Source organism: Capricornis sumatraensis, chromosome 2, assembly GCF_032405125.1.
Source record: "Capricornis sumatraensis isolate serow.1 chromosome 2, serow.2, whole genome shotgun sequence".
Lineage (NCBI taxonomy): Eukaryota > Metazoa > Chordata > Mammalia > Artiodactyla > Bovidae > Capricornis > Capricornis sumatraensis.
In genome coordinates this window covers 117,369,583-117,390,130 of record NC_091070.1, presented here as the reverse complement: position 1 = coordinate 117,390,130, position 20,548 = coordinate 117,369,583, and the positions used below count along the sequence as shown (strand labels likewise).

The 20,548-nt window shown below is 50.1% G+C and overlaps 1 protein-coding gene across 1 annotated transcript; it reads left to right on the top strand.

The window, feature by feature from the left end:
* Positions 1 to 8,493: 8,493 nt before the first annotated feature.
* Positions 8,494 to 16,087, top strand: CHRNB2 (cholinergic receptor nicotinic beta 2 subunit). Its single transcript, XM_068965405.1, has 6 exons — positions 8,494 to 8,557; positions 9,856 to 10,001; positions 10,190 to 10,234; positions 10,646 to 10,755; positions 11,509 to 12,478; positions 15,917 to 16,087. Exons 1-6 carry the CDS (start codon positions 8,494 to 8,496, stop codon positions 16,085 to 16,087), a joined length of 1,506 nt encoding a protein of 501 aa, XP_068821506.1.
* The last annotated feature ends 4,461 nt before the right edge of the window (positions 16,088 to 20,548 follow it).

Below are 20,548 nucleotides of genomic sequence, written 5' to 3'. Positions count from 1 at the left end.
AGTGCAGATGAAATGGGCTATGGAAGATGAGGAACACATCTTACCGTGCTGGGCACATAGTACATTTCTCGCTCGCTCACTTCAGTCATGTCTGACTCTGCAACCCTATGGACTGTAGCCCGCCAGGCTCCTCTGTCCTTGGGGATTCTCCAGGCAAGAGTACTGGAGTGGGTTGCCATGCCCTTCTCCAGGGGATCTTCCTGACCAGGGATCGAACCCTTGTTCGATTTATTTCTTGCATAATACATCTCTATGTATTTCTCTTGCACTGGCAGGTGGATTCTTTACTACTAGTGCCACCTGGGAAGACCATAAATATAAAGCAGTAGACAAACAGTATCCCAGTTCTCATGGTACTAACATTCTAAGTGCAAGGAGTTACAGTGAACAAATGAATGAAATAACCAGAGGACTGTGGACTGGTAGGGTCATGTGGGAGCGAATGACTGGGGGTTAAGTCCAGTAGTCAGTGAAGGTCTCCCTAGGGAGGCGGGGTTTGAGCTGATCTCTGATGAAGAGCAGGATGGCCTGGGAAGACCCGGCAAAGAGCATTCCAGGAGAGAGAGCCAACCTCCAAGACCCTGAGAAGGAAGGTGGTGTGATCTGGAAGCAGGAAGCTCGTTATATACTGGCTGAGATCATGGGCTTCAAACCCCAGCTCTGTCGGTTGCTAAAGGTGTGACCTTCAGCAAGTTACTTAGCCTGTCATGCTTCTCTTTCAGCATCTGTAACATGGAAACCATAATAGTACTTACCTTATAAGATTGTTGGGAGGATTAAGTGAGAAAACATGAAGCGTGCTCAGTCCAGTGCACAAGTAAGAGCTCATTTTTTTTTTTTTTTTAAATAGAGGATCCACATACCTTGAATCTCGTGAAAGACGAGGAGGGAGCAGGAGATGAGGCCAATGAAGAATAGAGACCACAGTAATTTGCTGAGTTTTATTCAAAGTGCAGTGGGAAACAGTTGAAAGATTTTAAGCAGGGAGTAGCATGATCTGATTTAAAATAGTAAAAGATCACTTTGGGGAATTCCATGGTGGTTGAGTGGTTAGGAGTTGGTGCTTTCACTGCCATAGGCCCAGGTTTGATGCCTTGTAGGGGAACTAGACATGCAGCATGGCACACACACACACACACACACACACACACACACACACACAGCCTTAAAAAAAAAGATCACTCCGGCTGCTCTATGGAAAATGAATTGTGAAGATTTTTTTTCTCCAAAAGGTCATGTGTTTTCAGAGTGAACAGATGCACTTGTTTGGGGCAGAGTGAGCAGTTTTCTCCTTTGACTTGCTCCCAGAAGCATAGCATTTTGTCACTGACTCAACAAACACGTCCTGAGGACTTGCTCTTTGCCAGGAACTGTATTAAACACAGGGGATGAAGAGACAAAGAAGCTACATTCCCTGTAGGGAGAGCCTGGCTTGATTCCTGGCTCCTCACATGACAGCTGCTACTCATTTTATTATTTTTGTTGTGTTTCTTGCTCCTGCTCCAGTGCAGTTCAGTTCAGTCACTCAGTTGTGTCTCTTTGCAACCCCATGGACTGCAGCACGTCAGGCTTCCTTGACCGTCACCATCTCCCAGAATTTGCTCAAACTCATGTCCGTTCAGTCGCTGATGTCATCCAACCATCTCATGCTCTGTCGTCCCCTTCTCATCCTGCCTTCAATCTTTCCCAGCATCAGGATCTTTTCCAATGAGTCAGTTTTTCACATCAGGTGGCCAAAATATTGGAGCTTCAGCATCAGTCCTCCCAATGAATATTCAGGACTGATTTCCTTTAGGATTTACTGGTTTGATCTTCTTGCCGTCCAAGGGACTCTCAAGACTCTTCTTCAGCACCACAGTTTAAAAGCATCAATTCCTTGGCACTCAGCTTTCTTATTGGTTCAACTCCCACATCCACACAAGACTACTGGAATTGACTAGATGGACCTTTGTCAGCAGAGTAATGTCTCTGCTTTTTAATATGTTATCTAGGTTGGTCATAGCTTTTCTTCTAAGGAGCAAACATCTTTTAATTTTATGGCAGCAGTCACCAACTGCAGTGATTTTGGAGCCCAAGAAAAGAAAGTCTGTCACTGTTTCCATTGTTTCCCCATCTATTTGCCATGAAGTGATGGGACCGGATGCCATGATCTTAAATTTCTGAAAGGTGAGTTTTAAGCCAGCTTTTTCCCTCTCTTCTTTCACTTTCATCAAGAGGCTCTTTACTTCCTCTTTACTTTTTGCCATAAAGGTGGTATCATCTGCACATATGAGGTTATTGATATTTCTCCCGGCAATCTTGATTCCAGCTTGTGCTTCATCCAGCCCAGCATTTTGCACGATGTACTCTGCATATAAGTTAAATAAGCAGGGTGACAATATACAGCCTTGACGTACTCCTTTTCCAGTTGCTCTTTGGAACACATAGTAATGGATGAAGTGGAGCCAGATATAATCAACTGTGCTACAGTGTGACAAGTGCAGCAAGAGGGATGAAGGAGGGTAAAGGTCTTGGAGGGAGCTAATAGTCAGGATTAACCCCCAAGAAAGTGTGTGAAAGTATTAAGAGAAGATACTTAGGTGGAAATGTGGGGGGATGCTTTCAAAGAACTGGTCCTAAAGTAGGAGGTTGGGCAGAAAGACCCAAGTCAAAGGAGGAATGACTGGGAGGAGGGGAAGAAGAAAAGGAAGGGGTCAGCACAGGCAAGATTGTAGAGGTATTGATCATAGGTGCTTTAGCCTGGAGCCCCAGGGTCACTCTAATAGTATCAGTCCTTCTGGAGCTCATTTCAGCAATAAATGATTAAATAATAAGAAAATTTAAAACACCTTTGACTCAGCATTTTCACTTGGAAACTATTAAAGGTGTGTGCAAACATTTACCCATAATGGGATACTATGTAGCTATTAAAAATAGTTGTCAAATATTTGATCAAATAGATTGATATAAAACTATTTTTAAATAGTTATAAATATTGATGTGGAGAGAGGTTTCAGAAACAGTACATGAAAGGTGAAGGCTGTGGGAAATGCTTGGTGTATTCACTGCCATGGGCCTGGGGTTCAATCCCTGGATGGGGAACTAAGATCCCACAAGCTTCCTGGTGCAGCCCCAAATAAATAAATTTAAAAAAGAAGGTCACAAACCTATTTTACATGTGCTCCTTTTTAATAAGTAAATGGAAACATATATCTGTATACTAAAAACATGAACAAGAATGTTCAAAGTGGTGTTATTTTTAATAGTCTGAAATAGAAAACAACCCAAATATCTATCAGTGGTGAAATGGATAAACAGTGGTGCATTTATACAATGGAATACTCTACAGCAATGAAGATGATGAACCACAGTTGCATTCAACAATGCCCTTGATTCTCACTAACCATTGAAAAAAATACAAAAGATTATGATTCTATTTATATAAAATTCAGCAGGCAAAGTTAATCTATGTTGTTATATCAGAATAGTATTTACTTTTTTTGTCATTTAAAAAAAATTCTTAGAAATTACCCATAACATAAAATTTACCATTTTAACCATTTTAAAGTGTACAGTTCAGTGACATGTACTACATTTACAAAGTTGGGTAACTATTGTCTCTCTCTAGTTCCAGAACTTCAAGTAGTACCTGTTAGGGAGTCACTGAAGAAGATGAAATAATGTCTGGCAGGGAATATAGTGGGGGGCTTCTGGATATTGCTAACATTCTCTCTTTTTAAAAATCTGGGTGGGAGTTACAAGGCTGTGTTCATGTTGTGAAATTTTATCTAGTTGTACACTTATAATTTATATGCTTTTTGCATGTATATCTAAATAAACATGTTAAGTTGCTTCAGTCGTGTCCAACTCTTTGTGACCCTATGGACTGTAGCCCGCCAGGCTCCTCTGTCCATGGGATTCTCCAGGCAAGAATACTGCTGTGGGTTGCTATTTCCTCCTCCAGGGGATCTTCCCGACCTAGGGATTGAACCCACATCTGTTACATCTCTTGCATTGGCAGGCAGGTTCTTTACCACTGGTGCTACCTGGGAAGACACTTATATCTAAGTACACATACATAACTGGGTATATATATGTACGCACACACACAGATATATATGAAATGTAAACTGTTTTTTCCCTAAGAGGTAAGATTATGAATCTAGTTTGTGTTTTGCTAATTTGTGTTTTCCAATTGCTCTTCATAGATTTGTATTACTCTGGTAATAAAGTTTTAAACTTAAAGTATCTTAAATAGAGAAATACCATTGTAATGTTATTGCCAACATCCATTGGATCATCGAAAAAGTGAGAGAGTTCCAGAAAAACATCTACTTTGGCTTTATTGACTATGCCAAAGCCTTTGACAGTGTGGATCACAACAAACTGTGGAAAATTCTTAAAGAGATGGGAATACCAGACCACCTGAGAAATCTGTATGCAGGTCAAGAAACAACAGAACTGTACATGGAACAACAGACTGGATCCAAATCGGGAAAGGAGTATGTCAAAGCTGTATATTGTCATGCTGCTTAGGTAACTTATATGCAGAGTACATCATGCGAAATGCCGGACTGGATGAAGCACAAGCTGGAATCAAGATTTCTGGGAGAAATATCAATAACCTCACATACGCAGACGACACCACCCTTATGGCAGAAAGTGAAGAAGAACTAAAGAGGCTCTTGATGAAAGTGAAAGAAGAGAGTGAAAAAGTTGGCTTAAATCTCAACAATCTTAAAAATCTTAAAACTAAGATCATGGCATCTGATCCCATCACTTCATGGCAAATAGATGGGGAAACAATGGAAACAGTGACAGACTTTCTTTTCTTGGGCTCCAAAATCACTGCAGATGGTGACTGCAGCCATAAAATTAAAAGACGCTTGCTCCTTGGAAGAAAAGCTATAACCAACCTAGACAGCATATTAAAAAGCAGAGACATTACTTTACCAATAAAGGTCCGGCTAGTTAAAGCTATGGTTTTTTCAGTAGTCAGGTATGGATGTGAGAGTTGGACTATAAAGAAAGCTGAGTGCTAAAAAATTGATGCTTTTGAACTGTGGTATTGGAGAAGACTCTTGAGAGTCCCTTGGACTGCAAGGAGATCAAACCAGTAAATCCTAAAGGAAATTAGTCCTGAATATTCATTGGAAGGACTGATGCTGAAGTTGAAACTCCAATACTTTGCCCACCTGATGCAAAGAACTAACTCATTGGAAAAGACCCTGCTGCTGGGAAAGATTGAAGGTGGGAAGAGAAAGGGGATGACAGAGCATGAGATGATTGGATGACATCAGTGACTCGATGGACATGAGTTTGAGTAAGCTCTGGGAGTTGGTGATGGACAAGGAGGGCCTGGCGTGCTGCCGTTCATGGGGTTGCAAAGAGTCAGACACAACTGAGTGAATGAACTGAACTGAACACAACACTGTAATGCCTTTCAGAAAAAATGTTCCTCACCATCAGAGGCCTGGAGTGTGTCCCACCAAAACCTTGCCGGTTCACTGTTTTGCCTGAGGACTGATACTCCTACATGTATCCACCACCTTGTGTAGTTCTGGGCCTGTCCTCTCTTCCTGGTGGATATGGGAGGGGTGTGTGTGGAGACATGAAGGAGGGAGGAAGGGTGTTCCAGTTCTCCTCCACCTCTGGGTGGTTGTGCTCAGAGGACTCGGAATAAAAGCTGAGAAATTCGAAAAGAAAAGTTAGAGGCCAAGGTGAACAGGCTGCCCGAAGTGACCAAAAAGGAGATCAGGGAGTGACCAAGGGCCTCAAGCAAGCAAATGACTTTCCAGTCTGTCAATACAGAGACAAGCAACCACTCCAGAGAGAGATTTTCATAAAAGAAGACTTTTGCAGCCTTCTTCTATCGCCCAGCATTCACTGCAGGAGGAAAGGACTGAGTACTAGCTACATGTAAAGCTCCGTGTCCCTCTCTTCTAGGCATTTGAAATGCCTTTTAGCCACATTTGTCTAATTGGCTTTCTCATCTTTCAAATCTCAACTTTCATCTCTACCCCTTCCGGGCTCTCAGGCACTATGAACTCCTCTCTCACCCATACTTCCAAAGCACCTTGTTTACACTCTTCTAGATCAGCCACCACATGGTGTCACAAGTCTTTGCCACCAAACTGTGATCTCCTTAGTAGTTGGGACTAAGTTTTTGATCACTGCATCTTTGATAACTATACAGTAGATACCGAACAATTGATCTGAATTGTTGAAGGCAGAGGGGGCGGGGAGGAAAGTCTTCTTCCCACCTTTGACTCTTTTCCCAAGTGGAGTGACTACACACATTCCTTCCCTTTTCCGTGAGGCTTTTATTCTCCACTTCTTTCCTTGGTTCTAAGATTTCTTGAATTCTTAAGAGATGATAACATGTTTGCACACGTATGTGTCCTGGAGCTTGTGGTGCAGATTTTTGGCCACTTCCGCATGCTTTGGGTTTCCCTGGTAGCTCAGATGGTAAAGAATCTGCCTGCAACGGAAGAGACCTGGGTTCTATCCCTAAGTTGGGAAGATCCGCTGGAGAAGGGAATGACAACCCACTCCAGTATTCTTGCCTGGAAGAGTCCATGGACAGACCATGGGGTCGCAGACAGTGGGACATGACTGAGCGACTAACACTTTCACTTTCCTTCCACGCACCTTATGGAGACTGTAGTCATCCCACATCCTCTCTAGCCCTTTGCTGATACTTGTTTCGCTTTTCCTTCTCAATTCCAGGAACTAAGTACATGTATATAAGTTGCTTTTGGCTGAGCTTTTAGAGAGGAATTTTTCTCTACATATTAAAAGATTTCAGTCTTGTACCAGCCCTTTGGCTTATTTGTTGAACCCTCACAACATGCCAGGCACTGTACTGGTTCGAAATCTAGGAGGAGAGATAGCTACCACCTTAGATTGATTTATTTACTCATTTATTATCCTCTGGAAACATGTCTCAGGGCACCTGACCTAATCTTTGGTCAGGCATAGCTTCCTTAAGGAACTGATGTTTCTGCCAGGTGTTCAAAGTAGAAAGTGGCTGACGGGAAATGGGTGAAAACAGAATCAAGGGAACTGAATGTTTAAAAGGCCCTGAAGCATGGAGGATGGGTCCAGAAGTTAAGATTTAGTGTTCCCAGTGCAAGGGGCCTGGGTTCCATCCCTGGTCAGGAAACTAGATCCTGCATGTCACAGCTAAGATCCCACATGCAGCAATGAAGACCCAGTGCAGCCAAATAAATTTAAAAATGGAAGAAAGAAAAAGAAACGGTTTATTCCAAAAATAAATAAATAAAGACATTACCATGAGGAGTGTGGGGCTGCGGGCACCAGCCCAGAGGAGGTTGAAGACGTAGGCAGGGATGGAACAAGACAGTGCCTTGATGTATGATAAGGCTGCTTTAGTCAGGAATCTTTTGGTTGAAACTGAAAAAAATCCACCTAGGAAAAAAGGGAAGCCTTTATTGGCTCAGAAGTTAAAAGTTCGGGGCTTTTAAGATCAAAGATGTCATTGAGTTTTGACCTCTGTCTCATCTTTGCTTTCCTTTGTGCTAGCTTCATTCTTGGGCTGGTCTCTATGAAATCATCCTCTGATTCCCCCTTGTCACACAGAAGTCAAAGACTGGTGAGGAACAGAATGTGGGTGAGAAAGGCTAATTGATAAGGGCCACTTACCCTTCCACTCTTGAAGGTCACCTTTTCAGGAGATGTCCACATGTCTCCACCTTAGATCCCCTGGATGCCTTCTGTGGAGGTATGGAAGGGAACAGATGAGGGGATCCTGTTTCTAGACTCCAAATTGTTTGCTTTCTTAAAATATCAAACCTACAGTCAGTCCTCCGTCTCATTCTCTAAGGGCCTAAGTGCATTGTCTTGGCTGCAGCCTCAGCCTTCCTGGGAAGCGGGAGCATTTGGGTTTGGTAAGAGGAAAAAAGGAAGGTGGGACCCATAAACTCTTTTTGACTCCCACTTCCCCTCATTCTGGCCCCTGGTCCTGGGTGCTTACCCGGTCCTGACCTGTTTGTGTTACTTGCGCTTTCTTCCTGAGCCTTTTCAGACCCTTCCAGGTCCTGCCCCAACTTTGGGGTTTCAGAACTCCTCCACCGTCGGGTGAGCCACCCTTATTCCGCCTCACGCACACTCTAACTAAGCAGGACCAGCAGAAGAATACCCCAACCAGGGACCCTTTTTATTCTGAGCTCTGGCGCTTCCGCCTCCGGGGCGGAGACTCCTCCCTCTCACCGTCCCAATTGTATTCCCTGGAAGAGCAGCCGGAAAAGCCTCCGCCTGCTCAGACCGGGATAAGCGAGAAGCGGGTTCCTTCTCGCTCTTGGAGCCCGAGGAACCGCCGTGGAGATTATCACGGCAGCACCAAAGGCTGTGAGCACACCCTGGGCTCCGCTCCCGCCCGGCGCGGGCGGCGCAGGAGCGGCTTCAGCACCACGGACAGAGCCCCGCCCGCGGCCTTCCAGCCTGGGGCGCTCTCTGGCACGTTTAGGCGAGCCGGCGAGCTATGCCAGAGGCATGGCCTGGCTCTCTGGCCCCAAGGCGCTGCTCCTCAGCTTTGGCCTCCTCGGACTGTGTTCAGGTAAGGACAAGTCGCCACGCTCTGTCTCACTCAGGCTCGCATTTGTAAGGGAGGGATCCCTATGGTGGGAAGTCTGCTGGGGATTAGGGGAGAGACCCCCAGGACAGCTGGGAGTACCTGGGAGACTGAACTGGGGGAAGGACTTGCTCTAAGTGATGTGGAGAAGAGAGGGCAACCTGGGCAGTGGTGATGGAGAGGGTGTGGGTACAGAGAGGAAGGAAGGAAGGTATCTCCCCAGGATTTCTGGGGTGGCAGGAAGGGGAGACTCTGATTGCAGCTGAATTGCTATTTAACTTCCAGTGAGCCATTATCTCAAGAAAATCTACCTGGTTCGGCACCCTCACTTGGCTCTCCATCATTTCCTGTCCCTCATATTGGGCTCCTGATTTTGCTCACTCCACAGGGGCAAGGCAGGAAACGGAAACAAGCAACTTCTCAACTCTCTTGGAGGGTGGACAGGAGACTCGGAAGGGAAGAAGCTCTGCCAGGCTAAGGGCCAGGGAGGGGTCTCTGAGGATGTGGGGGTGCATTCATGCAGGGTTGCAGGAGATAGTGTGTGGTGGGGCAGGTACAAAAGGAAAATACAACCAAATGAGCTTTCCACATCTGCCTGCAATCTCATGAGAGGTGGGCTCCTGTATGTGTAGAACTTGAGGCTAAGTATATGCCCTGTCCCACACAACTCAGGTAGCCCAAGTATTCTACTCCAACCCAATACCTTTTCGGGGAGGGGGTCACAGCTAGTCACATGTAGAGGCGCATAACATTACTTGTACACAGAGATAGGCACTGACTGAGAAGAAAGGCTGTATGGTGGGACACATATAACTCTTCTCCTTTCACTACCTTCTAAAACCTCCCTTGAATTGTAGATATCTTCTAGAAGAAACCATGGAAACAGAAACTTCAAATCTTTTGAAATCATCCTCTGAGACCTTGCAGGAAGAGCAGGGTCTCCACTGATCCTTGAAGAATGGGTTTTTAGGGGGAGGCTGTGGGGGGACTGTCTGGGCTTCTTGGTCAGTGATCTCAGAGAGGGCCTTCTCTATGAGGGGCTTCCACTGGGGGCAACCTAAGCATTTTGCTGTCCTCTTAGAGATGAGCTGTGGGAAGCTATATGAGGGGCTTCCATGGGGGCAACCTAAGCATTTTGCTATCTTCTTAGGGATGGGTTGTGGGAAACTACAGCTTCCTATTTGGGCCTAGGTTGTCCCACTTGCCTAGGGAGAGTGGGATCCTGGGTGGGCCCTCCTTGCTGTGTACTTACCTCTTGCTCCCCACCCCACTCCCCTGCCCAGGAGTCTGGGGTACGGACACAGAAGAGCGGCTGGTAGAGCATCTCCTGGATCCTTCCCGCTACAACAAACTTATCCGCCCAGCCACCAATGGCTCTGAGCTGGTGACAGTACAGCTCATGGTGTCACTGGCCCAGCTCATCAGTGTGGTGAGTGGGGGTCCCAAGCTCTCTGCCCCGCTACTGAAATTGGCATAGCCAGAATATGTTTGCACTAATTCTTCTGGAGTCCCCAAGGCTTGGGCAGGTGGGGGAAGGAGCCTGGGGTGGTGTAGGGAGCCCACAGACTTGAGGGATGGTGGCAGGGGGCATTTCTCAGCAGCTTCTCTTTCCTGCAGCATGAGCGGGAGCAGATCATGACCACCAATGTCTGGCTGACTCAGGTTAGAGCTCTTCCTGCCCACACCTCTGGGCTTCTCTTTCCTCCTTTTTTTTTTTTGCATATGCTTTTCCCTCTTTGAATCTCCACAAGAGAGGCAGAAAGGTATAGACCTCGGGATCTTAAATAACTGGATATGAGTCTTGGTTCTTCCATTCACCAGCTCTGTTAACTTTGAATATGTTAAACACTGCAAGACTCATTTTCTCATTCACAAAATGTAGCTTCTAATATCTTGGCTTGGCTATGCAAATTAAATGAGAAGCCACTTTTGCTGGGCCGAGAAGGCTCGGTGGCGAGGCAATGACTTTTAAAAACTTCCTCAAGCCAAATAGGCCTCCTCTTGTCTCTGTCCTTGACCTTGAGCCCCTCTCAGGGCAGAGGTCAGTGCTGCCTCCCTCTTTCCCTTTCCCAGGAGTGGGAGGATTATCGCCTCACCTGGAAGCCTGAGGAATTTGACAACATGAAGAAAGTTCGGCTCCCTTCCAAACACATCTGGCTCCCAGATGTGGTCCTGTACAACAAGTAGGTGACCCTGGAGGGATGGGAAGGCTGGAGGAGAACTTGAGAGTGCTCAGGTCTTGGAGAAAGTAAATTAGCTTATGCTGGGGGAGAGAAGGGACTTTTCATTGGCACAGACAAGCCACTGCTCAGACGGACAAACCCAAACCAGTGAGGTATGGTGTGGACAGCCAAGGTAACTTGGGTCATGGCCAGCTCCCTCCCAGTCAATTAGGACTCTAATTGTTTGGAGCTGTGGTGTGATACAAAGATTGACAGCCCCCAGTGCACAAACTGATTAAAAAATAGGCTTTCCTGGAGGAATGGTAAGAATCAAAGAACTTGGAGGTCCCAGTTTCTTCCCCAGGGTCCACCTGCTCTCCTACAATAAGCCATCTTACCTCCAAGACCCAGAGCCACTAGTCCCTAGGCTCTAGGTAACATCTTCTGCTCCCACCTGCCCCTGTCCCTCTCTGTTGCTCCGGGCCCCTCACTCTGATCTCCCTGGCTCCCCCAACTTCTCCACCTTCATATGGACCAACCGGCTTATACAGTGCATGACAAGTAACAGAGGGGTCCCTCAGGCCTTCTGACCAGGACACCTCTTCTCATCCACCAACCCACCCTCATCCCCTTCTTGCTTATTAATTCCTGCTCCTTCCTACCTCCCTCTTCCCACACCTCTCTTCGGCTTTCCTCTCTTCCCACTCTGGGCTGGGTGGATGGATGGGGCGGAGGCATGCTTAAGTCAGGGCTGACTGTGCCATCCCTTGGCAGTGCCGACGGGATGTACGAGGTGTCCTTCTATTCCAATGCCGTGGTCTCCTACGATGGCAGCATCTTCTGGCTGCCGCCTGCCATCTACAAGAGCGCATGCAAGATCGAGGTAAAGCACTTCCCATTTGACCAGCAGAACTGCACCATGAAGTTCCGCTCGTGGACCTACGACCGCACTGAGATCGACCTGGTGCTCAAGAGTGACGTGGCCAACCTGGACGACTTCACACCCAGCGGCGAGTGGGACATAGTGGCGCTGCCTGGCCGGCGCAACGAGAACCCGGATGACTCCACTTACGTGGACATCACATACGACTTCATCATCCGTCGCAAGCCACTCTTCTACACCATCAATCTCATCATCCCCTGCGTCCTCATCACCTCTCTAGCCATCCTCGTCTTCTATCTGCCGTCTGACTGCGGTGAGAAGATGACGCTGTGCATCTCCGTGCTGCTGGCGCTCACCGTCTTCCTGCTGCTCATCTCTAAGATCGTGCCGCCCACCTCCCTCGACGTGCCGCTCGTCGGCAAGTACCTCATGTTCACCATGGTGCTCGTCACCTTCTCCATCGTCACCAGCGTGTGCGTGCTCAACGTGCACCACCGCTCACCCACCACGCACACCATGGCGCCCTGGGTCAAGGCCGTCTTCCTGGAGAAGCTGCCCACGCTGCTGTTCATGCAGCAGCCGCGCCACCGCTGCGCCCGCCAACGCCTTCGCCTGCGGCGGCGCCAGCGCGAGCGAGAGGGAGCCGGCGCCCTCTTCCGCGAGGCCCTGGGGGCCGACTCCTGCACGTGCTTCGTCAACCGCGCGTCGGTGCAGGGCTTGGCTGGGGCCTTTGGCTCGGAGCCGGCGCCGGCGGCAGGCCCCGGGCGCGCCAGGGGGCCGTGTGGCTGCGGGCTCCGGGAGGCGGTGGACGGCGTGCGCTTCATCGCAGATCATATGCGGAGTGAGGACGAAGACCAGAGCGTGAGTGCAGCTCAGGGACTCGGGCATGGGATGCGGGGCAGCAGGGCCCCTCAGAAGCTCCTCAGACAAAGCAAATCGGAGTGCAGGATGCCGACAGTGCGGGTCTGGCCTGGGGCTGTGGGCCTGGGCGCTGGCGCAGCCTCTCCTTTGGCTTCCGCAGTCGGTACAGGATGACCTTGCTGCTTCCCGAGTACTAGCATCCGGAGGGAAATACCTCGGCTGGAGCATCCTTAGTGTCGTTAGTTTTGGAAAGGTGGCCACAAAGGGGAGGAGGCCCTTGTGGGTTTGCAGCTGGCCTGTGGCTGTGTCCCCAGAGACCTTCTCTGCCGTTTGTATTCCCAAGACCATGTTGTTAACCTGCAGCTCTTTGCACAAATGAGGATGAATCCTTGGGGTGCCCCGTGTTGGGGGCAAAATTGAGGGCAGTAGAAAGTGTGTATGGGAGGTGTGGGGGTGGGTTAGGTGGCTCCACTGGCCACTGGGAAGAGGGCAGAGCCCCAAATCAGTATCCTTTTCCTTCTCTTCTGAGTCCTCAGGGAATGGCCTTGTGAATTATTTATGGAGGTGGAGGCAGCTGAAGGCCAGGGACCTGCCCAGAGCTTTCTGCACACACGGCTTTTTCTGCAGTGGCTGTACCTGAAGGGGACTCCTTGAACACTGAACTAGGGGGTGAGGAGGAGGGAATATGAGGGGTTGACTCCCCCTCATTTGGGGTCGTGGCTGGCCCCATCCAGCAGTCTTTAATCACCTGGCTGGTTCCAGGTTGCGGCTCAGCTGTTGCCATGTTTCCACTGGGATGCAGTCTTTCTGGCCTGGGGAGTAAGGAAGGGCAGGCTCCTGCATTATCGTTTGTGGGGGGTGGGATGCTCCAGAGCCTAGCGTTTCTGTCCCTTGGGAGGGCAGGAGCTGGGGCTTGAGCCAGGGAGCAGGTTATGGTCCTGATGGAAGATGAGAGGGACCGAGGCAAGAGAGGACGGGGCTGGAGGCTCAGAGGTGGCTGAGGCCAGGCGGGGAATGCTGGTGGTGCAGGGGCTCCGCTGGCTGTGCCACTGCCTCTGCCTCCCCCACTGCAGCAAGCGCATGTAATGCGCATTTACTGAGCTAGGTGATGAGGATGCAATGACCTACTTGGGTGTTTCACAGCATCTCAAACTTAACATGTCCAAAACTGAGTGCTTGATTTACAGTCCCACCACCAACTTGCTCCTCTCATCTCCCCATCTTTCAGTAAACGACATTACCATCCACCCTATGGTTTAGACCAGAAGCCTGGAGTGATCCTCGATGCCTGTCTTTCTTATCTCCCCCACCATCCAAATCATCAGAAGTCCTGTCTTGTGAGCTCAACCTCCAGAATCATTCTCCGCTTCATCCTTTGTTCACCATCTCCATGCTTCCTCCCTGGCTGTGCCTCCATCAGCTCTCGCTGGGCCCAGGGCAGGGACTCCTGAAGGTCTCCCCGATTTAGTTCTTGGGCTTCTCCATCCAAACAGACAGTGTTTCCTGCTCACCATGTGTCATGTCTCCACAGCTCAGGTCACTGGCTCATCTGACGCTTGTTCTAAGCGAGCTAAGCTCTTTCCTGCCTCCAGACCTTGCACATATTGGTCCATCTGCTTGGAATGCCCCTTTTTTCCCTTTTAAGAATTATTACTATTATTAATTTTTGCCCTACTGTTGAGAGTAAGTGACCCTTTATCCCAAATACTCCAGCTTTTCTCTCCCAAGGACAGAGATATTGTCTTCTATAACCCAGGCCCGGTGATCAAATTCAGGAAATTAGCATCAATACCTTTATCTGATATAAAGTCCATACTAAAATTTTTTCAGTTGTCTCAGTAACAGCCTTTGTAGCATCTCCTCCAGCTCAGTCCAGGATCTTGAATTGCACTTGGTTGTCCTGTCTCTTTCGTTTGCTTCACTCTGGAACGGTTCCTTAGCGTTGTCTTTCATGGCATAGATGTTTTTGAAGGGCCCAGGCCAACTGAAGGTCCCTCAGTTTGCAAGTTGGACATGACTTAGAAACTAAACCACCACCACAGGTTGGGTTTGTCTGTTTCCTTGTTCAATTTATTCCTGATAGAGCTGGCTTCTTGTCACTTATCAGATCTTCGCTTAAGATGTCATTCCCTCAAAGAAGCCTCCCCAGATCACACCCTGAATGATATCTCCCCCTCCATTTCTCTGTCCTTTGTTTCCAGGTAAGCACCCAAAAGGGTGTAATCATTTTTATTTTTACTGATTTTATGTCCATCTCCCTCAGTAGACTGAACTGCAGGATGTGTTTGTCTTGCCCTCTCACATCCCCAGTGCCCAGTATGGTGCCAGGTACAGAGGACGCAGAAGGTTTCAGATGAACATGTGTGCAAAGGTCCAGGCTCAGACAGGAGTGGAATGGCTCTGAGTGGAGGCCAGCTCTCATGCAGATCCTGTGACTGGCTCCCAAACACAGTGGTTATCCTCTTCTGGATGGGTTTGTTTGCATCTGAGACTCAGTCCTCACATCCTGGGGCTGTTGGACAGGGCTCCCCGGGCAGTTATATAAGGAGTGAGGCCTGCAGGGCACCATTCATTCACTAGTTCAACACTCATTTACTGGAACTCTGTGTTTGAGATGCTGGGATTACAAAAATGAATCAGATCAGGCCCCTGTAGTTTACAAGCTCATAGCTTAAATTGGGGTGGGGAGGAGAGGATAGGCATGTGAATTGAACTGACAATACAGTGGAGTAAAAATACTGGGCTTCCCTGGTGGCCAGATGGTAAAGAATCTCCCCTGTAATGCTGGAGACCTGGGTTCAATCCCTGGGTTGGGACGGTTTCCTGGAGGAGGGCATGGCAGCCCACTCCAGTATTCTTGCCTGGAGAATCCCACGGACAGAGGAGCCTGGTGGGCTACCGTCCATGGGGTCGCAAAGAGTCGGACACAACTGAGTGAATAAGCACAGCACAGCACAGAGATGTACAGATAATGCTGAGGGAGCCCCAGAGGAAACAGAGGTTCATTCTGAGCTGGGGGGTTAGAGAAGGCGTCATAGAAGAGGTGACATTTTGATTTAGGCTTTGAAAGATGTGTAGGAGTTCACAAGTAGAGATAGGGAGGACTGGAATTCCAGACTGAGAGGAAACCAAAGGCACAGAGACCTGAGAGGGCAGACGAGTTTGGTAAGTCTGAGTCGGACTTGGAAGAAGATAAATGTTGGCTTGTATTTGTCATGGGTGCTCTTGATTCTAGACTTGGGAGTTTGGATGGCTGCTGAAGGCAATGGGGTCACTGGAGGCTTTTAAGCAGGCAAGACTGGAGCCGAACTTTGGAGCGGTCGCTCTGGGGTCAAGGAGGGAGAGGAGTGATGTGTGATGGAAGTTGCTTATTCCCGATCCAGTCCCCTCCTGTATAATGTGATTGATACCTGGGTCTCCTACCCTTCCTCTCTCCAGGTGAGTGAGGACTGGAAGTATGTTGCCATGGTGATCGACCGCCTGTTCCTTTGGATCTTTGTCTTCGTCTGTGTCTTTGGCACGATCGGCATGTTCCTGCAGCCTCTCTTCCAGAACTACACCACTGCCACCTTCCTCCACGCAGACCACTCGGCTCCCAGCTCCAAGTGAGGCCCTCCCCAGCTCCATGCTCCTTCAGCCTCTCTGTTGGACAATAGTTTTGGGTGGAGGAGAGATGAGTGAACTACCAGAAAGAGGGGTGCTGCCCCCACAGACCCATCGTTTCGCTTCACCTGGAACTCCTCCATCCCCTCCCCTCCCCTCCCCCAACACCCAGCCAGCGCTAACCTGGAGGCTGGACCAACTGCCTGGTGCCCCTCCTCTTGAACCAGCTCAGGCAGTAGTGTTGCTGCTGAAGGATGAAGGCTGAGAAGTGGAGGATGGAGTGAAGTCATTGGCTGCCTCCATCATGGAAAAGGGCTGTGCAGGAGCAGGGCGTGGGACAGGGGCTCCGACGCTGTGCTAACTGGCCTGAGACCATGCAGTGCAGAAGGGAGACGCGAGGGGGAGAGGGGTCTGGGTGTGGCCTGAGGTCTGTCCTCGCTTAACTGGACAGCAGCTGACTGGGTGGGCCTCACAGTGGCCAGGGGCTCCTGCTCAGATGTTAGCCTGGTGCTGAGGTAGGAGTCCTGGGGGAGGCTTCTTGCCCCACAGCCCCTCATTTCTATGCAGCCCAGTGCTCACCCCCAGGTCCCCTTCTCCCAGTGAAGGATTCTCCCTAGGCTTCCTTTCTTATTCAGGCCAGGGCGTGGGGGCAAGATTTGGTATTAGGGGAGCCTCTGAGTTCCCAATCTTTGGGTGACCTACTTGGAGCGTAAAGGCTAAATTCTCAAACTGTATGAGTTCAGGTTCACAGGCTGTTCCTCTCCCTCCTCTCCACCCCCTACCCCGCATGCAATTTGAACGGACTGGTTGCTGGGGTAAGTAAACCAAAAATGTTAGCTTTCAGCAGACCCAGCCCTTTTGCCCACGGCAGAGCAGGCTGGGCAGGAGAGGGCTGGCTGTGGAGGCCAGCCAAGCAGGGTGTGAATGGCCAGAGCTCTGCCACATCCGCATGGCTCCTGCTTCCCGTCCTTCTATTCCTGGCTCCATCCTTCCTGCTCTGGCTCCTCCCCTTCCTCCTCCCAACCCAACCTGAGCTAGGCTGCTGCAGAACTTGGGAAGGACAGGTCTACACAGCGGACTGCAGAGAGCATGCCCTGGAGGCTGTATCCTGACGCTTTTCCCAGGGGCTCCCCTGGCCCATGAGCCCGGGAAACAGACCTCTTAAGGAATCATCAGGCCCAGCCCCCATCACATGACCAGCTCCGATTTGTGGTCCCAACATGGGCTCAGCCAGCAGGTCACACAGGGGACTGTCTGCCAAGGGCACCTAAGGCACCTGCCTGACACACCATGCTCTTCTCTGGAGTCCAGCTGGACGCCTGCTTCTGCAGGCATCGAGGAGGTGGGGAGATGCAGCGTTAAGTGCAGAGTGCCGGCCAAGGAGCAGAGTCTGGGTTCCCTGCCACTTACTCTCAGCCATCCTCAGCAAGTCTGGCTAGGCCTCAGTTTCCTCATCTATACATTGGGGCTAGTAAGTCCCTCTTCGTGGGGTTGGTTTGAGGAAGGCGTGATGTCTGTGAAAAAGCCCAGCGCTGCACCTGGTGTACAGTAGATGCTTGGGGGGTCGTCTGAGAGGCAGGCACAGCTGGTAGGTGTGGGCTCAGTCACCTGTTATGTCAGCCTTCCTCCCAGACCTACCCTTACGCTGGAGGAAATAGCCCCCTGAAACAGGGCTGGGGCTGGAGAGATACTACACAGGGGGCGCTGGGGTGAGCCTAACAGCCTTCTGGAGCCCCTTCAGCAAAGATTTGTTCCATTCCTGGGCTGAGCTCAGGCTCTGGCCTCCTGACGCAGGTGTGTGCTCAGCCCCCCCAGAGATCTAGCCCTGTGCTGGCTGTGGAGGAACCATCCAGACATTAAATCAGCAGCTGCATGAGGCGTGCATCTCCCCTCCTGCCAGAATGGGCCAGCAGACATCTCTTCTGGGGGGTGAGTGTCTCAGCACTACGGAGACTCCCTTCTCGAAACAGCAGATGGACAGTTGCCTGTATCATCCCTGGACCCACCTTGAACTCATAGCCCTGAGGAAACATCCCAGAACCTGAAACAGCTATTGAAAAGGAACTCTCCCTCTGAAGGGGAAGGTGCTGACCTGAGGCCTACTTGCCCAGCTCTCCCGGGCTCCTTGCCAGGGCCAGGGCTGCTGGGGAGGCCCCATCAGTTGCTGTCCTGGCTGGACTTGCTCCCAGTACTTGCCGCAAGTGGCTGTGGTCCAGGTAAATTACTGGACAGTGCCAGAGGGGCTGCTAGAGCGGCTTGTTGAACTCCTCTCCATGAATCCCACCGACATACAGGAAAATGCAGGCCCGGAGGTTGTATGCTGCCTGACCTTATACCAGCACTGAACTCTGAACTTGTTCGTCCTCATCTGTGACGAGGGTGGCAGCTGACTGAGGACCGCAGCAAGGGTGTGAAGGATCAATGTATAGAAGAAAGGGTTAACCAGGCAGGGTCCCTGGGGCCGTACCATTCCCTCCATCTCTGGGTGCAGGCTCTTGGGGACTGCTAGCGGGGAGGACAGAGGTGGAGGGAAGAGGGCTCAGGCAAAGTATTACCACGTGTCAGTACAGGCCTTGACCCTCAGGGTATTGAGAAGCTTCGGAGAACCAGTCTCTTCCACTCCTGGGTCCTCTGTCCTCTTGGTGTTGTCAGGAATGCCTCTTGGCCCCTTCCATGGGGGCTGGGGTGGAGAAAGGGGGCATGGTGGGCATCTCTGAAGAGAACTGGGTACCCAGCTCAGCACCAGGCCAGGATGGGGGGAGTCCTGCATATGAAGAGAGAGGGAGAGATGCTGGATGGAAACCCAAGCAAGCTGGACTTGGGAGGCGGCAGCGAGCAAACAGTTGAGATTTTCTCCATCGGAGACGGGAAGGCCACAGGCCATCTGAGAACCATTTTTCATCTGAAAAGAAGGCATGAAAAACTCTGCTTGTGATGACTGGCACTGCAGCAGGAGGAAGGCAGTCTTCTGGCAGTGAGGAGTCTAATATTGGAACAGCTGGTCCCGAGTTATTGCAGATTGAAAAGCAAATAAGACACGGGCAGCCCCCAGCTGGCATTTCTGTGGTGGAAGGCTGGCTGTGCAGGAAGGGCAGGTCGTTTGCCCCTAAGGAAAGCAGGAGGGTGTGCAGCTTCGTCTCCTGTCCTGCATCTCCACCAGTATTAGCTGCTGTGCACCAGTGGTCTGCTCTGGGCCAGCTGCTTCAGATGCCCTGTTTTTACTCCTCACAACAATCCTGCAGGGAAGGGGCCCCTGTTGACAGAAGTAAAATGAGGCCCGAGAGACCAAGAAATAGCTGGTGAGTAGTGCTGGCCTGAAATCCCACACTGACCCCAGAGTCCATGCTCGTGGCCTCTGAGGCTGGAAGAAGAGCTTCCTTGGGAGGAAGCGAAGGGCATCAGGGTCTTCTCTGAATCACTCCCGACTCAGTTCTAGTTGTCACCTTCTGCTTGTAGGCAGAGTTGGGCTGGCGTCACAGCATCCCTCACTAGCCAACTCATGCTGGCCAGTTGCCCACTCAAGACTAGACATAGAATAAACAGCCACCTTTCAGTATTCATTCCAACAAGTCTCAGAGGTCAGTTTGACAGTCACATGGTTCCTAGGGGACTGTTGGTCTAGGAATCATTAGGACACCTCACCCACCTGCTGTGTCCCCGTCTTCCCTAACACTGGCCTTGGCCACCCCATCTGCTCCTGGAACATTTGCACTGGTCTAGCCCACTCCAGGCCAGACTCAATAGGAACTCAAGATTCTCATAAAGTTGTTTCCAAAGATGTCTTATCTCTCTGTAATCCTTGAGCGGGGGGTGGGGAGATCCTCATGGGCCAGGGTTGGTGAATAAGGGGAAAAGGGAGAATACTGGGGAAATTGGATCCATGAGAGGTTGCTGTGGTTAGACATTAAAAAATCTAAAGAAAAGGTCAGTGGTAGCCAATGATTGTGATGGTGGCCTGACAAGTCCGTTCATCAGATGGGAAAGATAAGGCTTGGCCTGGAGTAGACAGAGCCCAGAAATAGCTCCTGGGGAGGTCCTTTGTAAAAACGGGCCCTGGAGGGCAGGGCAGAGGTGAGGCCTGGTCTCCTGGAGATAGATACGGCTGTGTGCAAGGCACATCTTCTGGAACACGGGTTTGACCCGGGCCTGCCTGCATCCTGGAAGCCGCATTAAATGGTGGGCCGAGATGAAATGCCAGGTGAGCAGCAACCAAAATGCTGAAGGAAATCCCTCGTGTTCCCAGGGGGCAGCCTTGCCTTCCAGCCTGCCTGGAACTGGGAGCTGGGGGGACAGTCTTACATCCTGCACTCACCTTAGGTATGAAGAAAATGGTTCGTTTTCTAAAAGGCCTGGATACATCTCCCTCCAGGTGGGACCAGACGCCTGAGAACAGAGAGGACAGAGGTGTCGAGGCTCCAGGCCTCACTGTAGGCAGAGACACTGTCCTTCACTGTAGAATCTGTTCAG